At 33.9% G+C, this 11,313-nt stretch overlaps 2 protein-coding genes across 2 annotated transcripts; one reads left to right on the forward strand and one right to left on the reverse strand.

Annotated features, from left to right (window-relative positions):
• Positions 1-274: 274 nt before the first annotated feature.
• LOC107893927 (uncharacterized) lies at positions 275-2,439 on the forward strand. The gene is made up of 6 exons (XM_016819073.2): positions 275-452; positions 796-893; positions 1,104-1,367; positions 1,469-1,847; positions 2,038-2,119; positions 2,192-2,439. Exons 1-6 carry the CDS (start codon positions 427-429, stop codon positions 2,381-2,383), a joined length of 1,041 nt encoding a protein of 346 aa, XP_016674562.1. The 5' UTR covers positions 275-426; the 3' UTR covers positions 2,384-2,439.
• A 429-nt stretch (positions 2,440-2,868) lies between these two features.
• On the reverse strand, positions 2,869-4,294 carry LOC107893928 (uncharacterized). Its single transcript, XM_016819074.2, has 2 exons — positions 4,138-4,294; positions 2,869-3,873 (listed from the first exon to the last, which is right to left on the reverse strand). Exon 2 carries the CDS (start codon positions 3,870-3,872, stop codon positions 3,096-3,098), a length of 777 nt encoding a protein of 258 aa, XP_016674563.1. The 5' UTR covers position 3,873; positions 4,138-4,294; the 3' UTR covers positions 2,869-3,095.
• Between the last annotated feature and the right edge of the window lie 7,019 nt (positions 4,295-11,313).

Genomic DNA, 11,313 nt, shown 5'->3' on the forward strand with positions numbered 1-11,313 from the left:
TTTTAACAAGTTCAATCATTCCGGTTCAATTCCAGCCACCCAATATCTGAGAAGCTTTCTTTGTAAGCTGAAATTATAGCAACAAAAATAAAGTAGAATCATTTTTAGCTTAACAAAACAAGATTCTTCTCAAACCTTATTTGCTTTTCAGGAAAGAAACCTTCTTAAAAATGCTTCAAACACATTAAAATTTAACATCAAAAGGATGTAGACAGATAAGACGTTTCTTTATAAATATCCAACTCAACCTTTGCATGCAAGCCAAATTATCCAAAGCTTGCATGCTATTACCAAACCATCACAATTCTTCCTTCTCGATTATATCTCCTTTCAAATAAAAGCAGTCCCCTCCATTGCCCACCATTGATTCATTTCTCTATAAATAAAAAAGTTCCAAGATTTATTCAAAGAAATTCATCCGATGCAATGGAGAATTTTATGAAGCAGATGAGGTAAATTCTATTTTCTTTTCGATGGTTTGATTTTCATACACCGACAATAGAGTTTTTAATTTCACTAACAAGTCGAGAATTCATCATAAATCCAAAACGGCTTATTAAATTCCACTGTTCTTTTCGTTTTAGATATGGAAATGTAGGCATTGCACTAATTTTCTTCTATAGAACTTAATCCATAATAAATGCATTAACCAAGAAAAAAAAATATAGCTGTGGCAGATGAGCTTGTGTAAAAGAAAATTAAAACTATATATGTTCAGGGAACTTACTATTCACTGTGTATAAGATTTTGAAATCTTTAGGAATCTGCTTCCATTTGACTTATCGTTTATGCCAGGGGGAGATTTTCTGGTGCCGAACATGGAAAAACAGAGGAGTCGAGCAGTATTAGAAACCAACGGATGCCACCACAAAAAACTCGATCTTTCAAAGCAGGTAAAAGTTCTTAATGAGCAGATAATCTTAAAAGAACATGGAAATATTTTATACATTATCCATTTTCCCTTGCCTTTTCAACCTGAAGGTGAACTTTAAATGATGTTCCTCTTTGAACCAAAAAGTACATTCCTTCTGCATCATCGTTTTCAAGAGAAATCATGTACAAGTTGAGGAAACTATAACCGATGTTAATTTTGGATTTGCCAGAGAGAACTCAAAACTGGTTTGGAAAACCATTTTCTGGCAAAATGACGAGTTGGAATGACGACTCAAACCATAAACCAGAGCAAGTACTTGCAGTTGCAGCTGCAGCTGCTACATATGTCATTAACTCAATTGCAGAACCAAGCATCCAGGACCAGAAGAAGACCAGTGCAGGTCTTGGACCCTCTTTGACCAGAGATAAGAGCAGAAAGGAAGATAAGTCATTTTCAACATCGAAACCTGGCACTGTATCCAAACAATTCTCAGGTAGAGACTCAAAGCATGAGAATTCGAATTCTGATATCCATGTTGTAAGAGTATTATGAACTTCTAGTTTCTGCTGCTGTTTAACCAAAAGATATTAACAGGCAAGGGTTCGACAAAAGGTTCAGGAAGTGCAGAAAGTAAAGTGGCAGTGCCTGATGGCATGGATGATAACGAAACTAAATCTGCTCCATCACTTAAAAGACCTCTTACTTTTGCAGATTACTTAGGCAACACTAGCATTACGAAACAAAGAAGTTCTTCTAAACCTGATATGCTTTCCAGTCAAACAGAAAGTGCAGCACTAAAACCTGATGTCTCCACCATAAAACCAGCAAGCACAGCACCAAAACCTGATCATCCTGCCATTAGAACTGCAGCAGGAAGACCTGAGGAGCCTCCTACCATAGAGCCAAGGCCAGAAACAGAGCAGACAAAAGCAGAGGATTGGGAGAAGGATGAGATGGCCAAGATCAAAGAACGGTAAATAGAGTATTTATTGCTAACTTATTAAGTAGTATTGAATAATAATAACCAATCAGCACCAATATATTAAAGGAAGAAAGCAACTAAACTGCATTGAAACAACAAATGCCATGCAACATAAAATTGTCCACTTAAATTCAGAAGCAAATAATATCATATCATCCACTTCCTAACAGATAGATTACAGGTATAAGAAGTTGAATAGCACTATACTTGCCTGGGAGGAAAAGAAGAAGAAGAAAGCCAAGAACAAGCTGGACAGAACAGAGGTGAGACTTATTTTCCTTTCCTTAAATCAAACTAATTCTTAGAAACTAATAGCTTATTTCTTGAGGCATCAGAGTGGATTAGAGCGAAAGAGAGCACGGGCATTACTAAAATTTAAAAATGAAATGGAATATATCAAACAAGCTGTGGATGGAGCAAGAGCACAGGCAGAGGCGAGCCAGAAAAAAGATGAGCTTAAAGCAAAGGAAAAGGCAAATATAATTAGAAAAACAGGAGAGGTTCCAAGGGCATGCTTCTGCTGCTGAATGTACCAAATCATGTAGCATCCTGAGTTTTAAGTAACACTCCATCTTGTTCATTATGCACTCTCTGCAGTAGAAAAACACCTTCATGTCTCCATTACATAGTAGATCTCAAGTAACGAGACAAGAATGAGATAGTAATTAGAAAGCTGAACCATTTCAATTGTTAATGAGATTGAAGTACTAGATATGAGCCCAAGTAAAAGGCAGGATACCCCCATCCCCCTTTTCTCTTTGAAGTTACCATCAAGATGACAACCAAACCAAAAAATGAGGTTGTTTGTTCATTCTTGTATGATCAAAAACCAGTTAAAAGATAGTAACCCATGTGAAAAAAGCTGCAATGAGAATTAGGCAACCAGCAAAACAATTTACCTGACTGCTGAATCAAGCTTGCAACAATACAAAGCAGCAAAAACAGAGAAATATCTATATCAAATTGCAGAAAAATTAATTATGACAATTAAGAGAGAGATAGAGAGAGGATATAACCACTACAAACTGCACATTATTTTCTTTTGGGAACTCAAGCTTGTACAACAGGTTAGCAGCCACTTCAATGGCATCTAATTCAAGGACAAGACCACAATTTCAAAAAAAAAAAAGCCTATGAGACATTTCAAGTCATACTCCATCATGAAAACAATATATTAATCTGAAAGGTTTTCGTTAGAAACCATAATCTCTTAGACCTTCGAAGTATGAAAGCAACATCTCATGAGGCTATTTCTCTTACCAACCTATTCAACATAGGGAATGCAAAGTACATCACCAACAAAGACGGGACAGCAAAAACAACCGTCACCAGTAAGTAAAGTAATAAGATAACAACACTCCCTGGTATTGCAAAGAAAACAATCAAAAGGAGCATGATGACCAATGGGAACTTGGTTGTAAGGTGAACAAAGAAATACAACGACTTATAAAGTGAGAAACGATGATGCCTCTCCACGTTACTACTGCCACCATTATCTCCAGACCGAATTTGTTGAGAACCATGAGCATATAACTCCCTCCTAACAACACCACTGCTAGCTTGATTTCCCAGCATTAGATTACACTGATTATCCCCAGGCGAAGCTCTCCTCACAACACCATATCTATCACCATTCAAGCTCTCAATCATCCATAGAAGGAAGAAATTCTTGCTAGGGAACTTGAGGTTCCCTTTATAAACAAGGCGGAGCGATAGCAAGTGGCACCATGGGCAAGAAACGAACAAAGGGATCTCGAATTGAGAAGTGGGGAGTTTCAAAACAGCAGGTTGAAGCCCCAAGATGCAGTTTTGGCAAAGGGTATGACCGCACCATAAAACATAAGGAACATTCTCAACGATGTTGAAAGATTCCCAACAAATGGGACATTCCAACCCTTCATCTCTACTACCATTAGAACATACATCATCGTCTGAAAACTCGGAACAAGCTCGACTCGACTCTTTTGAATTCTTTAACCCAATGCTTGCAATGGCGTTAGAAGCAAAACCCCACATACTGACAGAAAAAAAAAGTAAGAATGATAACAACAGAGAAAAACTGTAACCAAGTAACCAACTAATAAGTCGAAAAAACCCACAATTTCATTTTCTATAAAACACGAATTGAATCTTAGAAAACATGGGGGGGGATTCAAAAAAAAAGATCGACCGATAAACAGATGAAAACCAAGAAAAAAGATTTGGAACTTGTAGAAAAATGGAATCATAAAATTAAGGGATTCGTGAGAACGAAAATAAAAAAGAAGTAGAAAATTTTTACCTTAAAAGTTGGCTGAATTTTGAAGAGAAAAGGAAGGAGGGATCGTTGGGAGCAGAGAGAGAAAGAGATCGAAGTCTGATAAGAAAAGGATTAGAAGTCAAAACAAAAGTAGGACTTCGCTTTAGACGCCGCTCAAACGTCGTCGCTTTTGCATCCTCTCAAACCCAATCACTGGAACTTTATTATCATTTTGCTTAATACATTATTTGATACATGTATTTATATATATATTATATTTGTATTCGGTAAAAGTTATATATTTTGATAATTAAATATAACGGTACTAATATTTTAATATTTAATTGAGTTTTAAAATTAATTTGCTTAAATAAATTTCACTTTACGACATATTCAAACTAACATTTAAGACTCAAGAAAATGTTAAGATGATAGAAGGACTTGATTGATTTATCAACGATACTTTTAACATTCTTTTAGAACACTGTCAAATTTAAAAACAGATTTAAAACTTAAAACATAATTTAAAGATTTTTTGGTGCAATAAACTCGCATCTAAATACATCATAAAACTCTAACATTAATATTTTTTAAAATTGAAAATGAAAAAAATAAAGTTTGATGCTCTAGGTTAAAATGTTTAATTTTTATTTTTTTTAAATTGTCACATGTCGTCATGTTATTGGTCGTCAATGCTATGTCAATGTATTTTAACGGTTTCCATATTTAGGTATCATTTATGTTTAAAAATCAATTTAGTTACCAAGTAGGTATAAGTTGCTAAGTTCAATACCTCTTTATATATTAACCCTAAATCAAATAATGTTAATTCAAATTTAAGTTAAGTGAAATTTCTTTTTCAAAGAATTAATTGAATTCAATTTTTGAATGGATAAGCTACATTTGTAGTCACCCAGCTATTGGTAAGGATTTTTTTATCACTCAAATATAAAAAGTTACAAAAATGATCACCCAACTATTCAAAATTTCCTTTTTTGGTCATCAACCAGTAAATGGCTAATGAAAAGAAAACATGATAGCTTTTAAAATTGGCATAATAGTAAATTTAATCTTCAACATTTTTACATTGGGTTAATTTAGTCTTGATTCTTAAAATTTAACCCTCAATGTTTACACATTGTGTAATTTGATCCTTTTTTTAATTATATTTTATTTTGACATTTTCACCTAAAAAGCTAAAAAAAAAAAATCTATCAACTAAATTTGATAGGAAATATATCAAAAATGGAAACACTTGAAAATCTAATATAATAATGTTAATTTTTTCTTGTTCTTTTAAAATTAATCCTCAATGTCACAAATTAAAAAAATTGCAAAAAGAAAAGACCAATTTACACAATGTGTAAATGTTGAGGGTTTTTTTAAAATCAAGATTAAATTGACATAATGTATAAATATTGAAGGTTAAAGTCTCTATTATGTCAATTTTAAAAGTTGTCAAGTTATTTTTCATTAGTAAATTAACGATTGGTAACCAAAAAAGAAAAATTAAATTATTAAGTGACCATTTTATAACATTTTATAATGGAATGACAAAAAATATTTATTATTAACTGAATGATTATTGGTATAATTTACCCCTTTTAAATTTAGCGCTAATTAAGGACTTGGCCACACATTTTGGTTCGCCTTTGTCAGCTTTTTTTTTTTTTGTAATAAAAAGGTAGAATCAATTATAAACTAACAGAAATAACATCTGAAGTTGAAAATAAAGACTCTATATCTAAACGAATCTGATCAGAAACTTTAGCCGGGGGAACATAAAATACTCGTGGGCCAAAAGGGAATGCCTTCATTAAGCCTGCCTGTACGTGGGATGCAAAATTCGCATTTCTTATAACACCCCCTAACCCCAAGCCGTCACCGGAATAGGGCTACGAGGCATTACTGAACTCATACACTAACATTTATACAAAATCGAGTCATAAACTTTACATTTCAGATCAATTCTTATCAAATTTCATCTTAAAGTCCTTAATATGGGCCTACGGGGCCCTATATATGTTTTAGAAGTGATTTGAGACTAACCGAGAACTTTGGAAAATTTTCCTTGAAGATAGGGGCACATGCCCGTATGGCTTGGGACACGCCCATGTGGCCTGGAACATGCCCGTGTGGCTTGCCCAAGTGCAGATTCTGACTTTTCCACACGGCCTGGGCACACGTCCATATGATTTGGCCGTGTGAAAAGATAATTTTTGACCATTTTAAAGCTATTTTCACATACTAAACACACTCTATTCATGCCCAAAACATTTACTTGTATATTTCAATCTAATATCATTCTTTTTATCCATTTCCTGTACCTAAATACAATTATACACTAATAGAATCCAACCAATCAATTATTTCAAGCCAAAACATGTATATTTCATTTTCCAATCACAAAACATCACATTCAACATAGTTTGCATACTTAACTATTCATATAATTACATTACTAAATCAAATCCTATACATGACATATAAATCAAAAATTTGTTTAACAAAATCTATCAGAGTAAATCTCGATAGTGTGATCCTTGTTGTAGATCCGATCCTCCGTATATATATAAGTCAATCTACAAAACAAATAACATACACAAGTAAGCTTATAGAAGCTTAGTAAGCTCATAGGCATAATCTCACAAATCTTACCAAATATTGTACACAATCATATATTTATTAGCTTATCTAATTCATCCTGCAAATCACAATTTCATTAATAAACTCGTTTGAATAATTTCCATGTTACTATTCACGAACTTAATTCTTTTAGGCCCATTTCTTATTTATTTCCATTGTCAAATTAGGGAACAATAATGGAATTGAGTGCTTCATTATCACATTGCCATAGTAAACTATGGACTTTCATATTGTCACACATCACACACCGAAGCCATAGCCCTGCCATGGTCTTAGACGGATCACATATCATACCGATGCCATATCCCAGATATGGTCTTATACGGAATCACATTATCACATCACACTGATGCCATAGCCCAACTATGGTCTTATACGGGAACACAAATCACATTGTACCGATGCCATAGCCCAGCTATGGTCTTATACGGAATCATATATCACATCTTTTCCGTCAATTCATTATAGTTATAAAATGAAAGCACTCAAATCATTGTTCCAACTAATTTGTTCTTTTAGTTACACATTATTCATTAGTTAATACAATTTGATAATATTCATCTACAATAAAATACTTTAAAAATTGTAAGATTTTCATATCAAACATTGAACTTTGCCATATGAACTTACCTGAGCTAATTTGCAAAAGTCATAGAAATTCAGGGACTATTCTTAAATTTTCTCTTTTCCACGATTCACTTCTTTTTCTTGATCTATAATTATAAAATCATTCCTTCATTAGCATCTATTTCAATTCCATTCTATTTCACAATTTATGCCCTTAATTTTTAAAATTACACAATTACCCCAAACTTTTCAATTTTTACGATTTAGTCCCTGCTCAATTCATTCATAAATTAAACTAATTCATTCAAATATGATTTTATCTAAACCATACAAACTACTTCACAGACTTTGACATTCCAAGATTCAACACAAAACTCTAATTCCAACAACTTTCACAATTAGGTCCTAAAATAAATTTCTATGCAAATCTTTTCATAAAATCATCATATAATGAAATTAAAACCTTAATTACATGATAAATCATCATAAAATTTCAGCACTCACTCATGGTAACTTTCTAAAATATTCATAAAAGCAAAAACTATTGAATTAGATATTAGGACCTAGTTGCAAAAGTCTCAAAATCACAAAAATCACAAGAAATAATCAAGAATTAAGCTTACATGTAATAGAAATATGAGAGACCAGCTTAAAAGTACCCTTCAATGGTGTTTTTTTCTGAAGAAGATGAAGAAAATTGAAGAAAACTCTAGATTTTTACCTAATATATCTATTTTACAATTTAATATTTACCCAATTCCAATTTTACCCCTTGTTCACACTTGATTTTTATTTTTCCAGCACACACCTGCCGTCTAGCCCAATAATAGGTATTTAATTGCCTATTTAGTCCTCCTTTAATAATTATTGGAGCTATTTAATCACATTTCACAATTTTGCACTTAATTCAATTTAGTCCTTTTTACCCAATTCACTACCGAAACCTTAAAATTTCTTAACAAAATTTTAATACTAACTTACTAACACTCCATAAATATTTATAAAAATATTTATGGCTCATTTTATGAATTCAAGGTCTCGATACCTCGTTTTTGTCTTATTTAATCTATAAATTTCTTTTAATTCATAATTTCACTAATTCGAAATTATTTCTAAAACCACACTTAACTTTTACTTACTAATAGCTAAACTCACATATCAGATTTAGTGATCTCAAATCACTATTCCGATATCACTGAAATTTGGGTCGTTACAACTCTCCCCCCTTAGGAAATTTCGTCCTCGAAATTTCGTACCTGAAAACAAATGCGGATACTGTGATCTTACGGATTCTTCCGTCTCCCAGGTTGCCTCCTCCAATCCATGTCGATGCCATAACACTTTTACTAATGGTACGCACTTATTCCGTAGCTCTTTAACTTCCTGAGCTAATATTTTCACTGGTTCCTCCGAATAAGTCATATCTGTTTGTAGCTCTATCTCAGTATGAGGAATCACATGTGAAGGGTCTGATCTATACCGTCTCAACATAAATACATGAAATACATTATGAATTTTCTCAAGTTCTGGAGGCAAGGCCAATCTATAAGCTACTGGACCAATCCTCTCAGTGATCTCATACGGCCCGATAAATCGTGGACTAAGCTTTCTTTTTCTACCAAACCGTAGAATTTTCTTCCACGGAGAAACTTTCAAGAACACACGATCACCCACATTGAACTCTATATCTCTTCTTTTCAAATCCGCATAGGACTTCTGACGATCGGAAGCAGCTTTCAAACTTTCTCGAATAATCTGAACTTTTTCTTCAGTTTCCCGAATTAAATCCACTCCTACTAATTTTGATTCACTTAATTCGGACCAATACAATGGGGTTTTAGATTTCCTTCCATAAACGGTGCCATTTTGATACTAGCTTGATAACTATTATTATAAGCAAATTCAGCTAAAGGTAAATACATTTCCCAGCTACCACTGAACTCGAGTATACAACACCTCAACATATCTTCCAAAATTTGAATCACTCATTCTGACTGCCCATCAGTCTGAGGATGAAAAGCTGTACTAAATTTTAATTTGGTACCTAAATCTTCCTGTAGTTTACTCCAAAATCTCGAAGTAAACCTCAGATCTCGATCTGAAATAATTGATGTCGGCACCCCATGTAATCTCACAATTTCTGACGCATATAATTCTGCTAATTTTTCAAGCGAAAAATCCGTTCTGACCGGAATAAAATGCGCTGACTTAGTTAATCTGTCTGCTATCACCCAAATTGAATCTTTCTTCTTTGGCGTCATGGGAAATCCAGATACAAAATCCATAGTCACATGTTCCCACTTCCATTCTGGAATCATTACAGGTTGTAGCAAACCTATGGGTACTTGATGTTCTGCTTTTACCTGTTGACAAATCAAGCATTTCGCTACAAATTCACAAATTTCTCGCTTCATACCTGGCCACCAATACATTTTCTTCATATCACATACATCTTCGTACTGTCCGGATGAATCGAGTATATGCTACTATAAACCTCTGATAAGATATCATTCTTCAATTCTAGTTTATTTGGAACACAAATTCTATTGCGATAGTATAACATACCACCATTATCAATAGAGTACTCTAAGTTCATGTTATCTTGAACCATTTGTCGTTTTAGCACCAACTTCGGATCTTCATCTTGCAACTCCCAAATTCGTTGAAAGAATATTGGTTTTGCCTTTAATTTGGCTAACACAGAACCATCTTCATTAACAGGCAAATAAGCATTTAACGCCCGAAGAGCAAATAATGACGATTTCTGACTAAGTGCATCTGCCACTATATTTGCCTTACCCGGATGATAATCAATGACAAGATCATAATCTTTCAATAGCTTTAACCATTGCCTCTGTCTCAAGTTCAGATCTTTCTGTGACATTAAATATTTCAAACTTTTATGGTCTGTATACACATAACATTTCTCCCTATATAGGTAGTGTCTCCAAATTTTTAGAGCAAATACTATAGAAGCTAGCTCAAGATCATGTGTAGGGTAGTTCCTCTCATGTAGTTTCAACTGCCGAGAAGCATATGCTACAAATTTTCCTGACTATACCAGTACACAACCTAAACCATTCAAAGAGGCATCACTCTATACTACATACGGCACACCTGATTCAAGCTGAGTCAACACTGGGGCCTCTATAAACCTTTTCTTTAACTGATCAAAACTTCGTTGGCATTCTTCCGACCATACAAATTCAACATTCTTTTGCAGTATCCGGGTCATCGGTGAAGCAATCATTGAAAAAATTTTCACAAATCGATGATAGTAACCTGCTAACCCAAGAAAACTTCGCACTTCCGTAACATTCTTTGGAGTTTACCAATTAATCACTGCTAACACCTTGTTCAGATCTACTCGTACACCATCAGCCGACACAATGTGACCCAAGAATCCCACTTCATGATGCCAAAATTTACATTTGCTGAATTTTGCATATAACTGTTTTTCCCTCAAAATCTGCAGTTTGAGCATGCTCAGATTTTGTCCTTGAATAGATCAGTATATTGTCAATAAACACAACCACAAATCTATCCAGGTAGGACTGAAAAATTCGATTCATTAAATCCATAAAAGCAGCAGGAGCATTCGTCAAACCAAATGGCATAACCAAAAACTCATAGTGTCTATACCGAGTTCTAAAAGTTGTTTTCGGTACATCACATTCCTTTACCTTAACTGATAATACCCAGATCTGAGATCTATTTTCAAAAACTCCGCAGCATCCTTAAGCTGATCAAATAAATCATCAATACGAGGCAAAGGATATTTATTTTTAATCGTTACTTTATTCAACTATCTGTAATTTATACACAGCCTCAATGAACCGTCCTTCTTTTTCACAAATAAGACAGGTGCACCCCATGGCGACATACTCAGTCTGATAAACCCTTTGTCCAACAACTTTTGCAACTGTGTCTTCAATTCTTTTAATTCAGTTGGAGCCATTCTATACGATGTCATTGATATGGGAGCTATTCCCGGAAGCATATCTA

The sequence above is a fragment of the Gossypium hirsutum genome, chromosome A13, assembly GCF_007990345.1.
Source record: "Gossypium hirsutum isolate 1008001.06 chromosome A13, Gossypium_hirsutum_v2.1, whole genome shotgun sequence".
In the NCBI taxonomy this organism is placed as follows: Eukaryota; Viridiplantae; Streptophyta; class Magnoliopsida; order Malvales; family Malvaceae; genus Gossypium; species Gossypium hirsutum.

Bases quoted from the DNA above. Each gene is read 5' to 3' on its own strand.
- LOC107893927 (XM_016819073.2), top strand. From the start codon at position 427: ATGGAGAATTTTATGAAGCAGATGAG. The intron at 453-795 runs GTAAATTCTATT...CGTTTATGCCAG, and splicing joins AATTTTATGAAGCAGATGAG to GGGGAGATTTTCTGGTGCCG. The intron at 1,368-1,468 runs GTAGAGACTCAA...AGATATTAACAG, and splicing joins TGTATCCAAACAATTCTCAG to GCAAGGGTTCGACAAAAGGT.
- LOC107893928 (XM_016819074.2), bottom strand. From the start codon at position 3,872: ATGTGGGGTTTTGCTTCTAACGCCATTGCAAGCATTGGGTTAAAGAAT.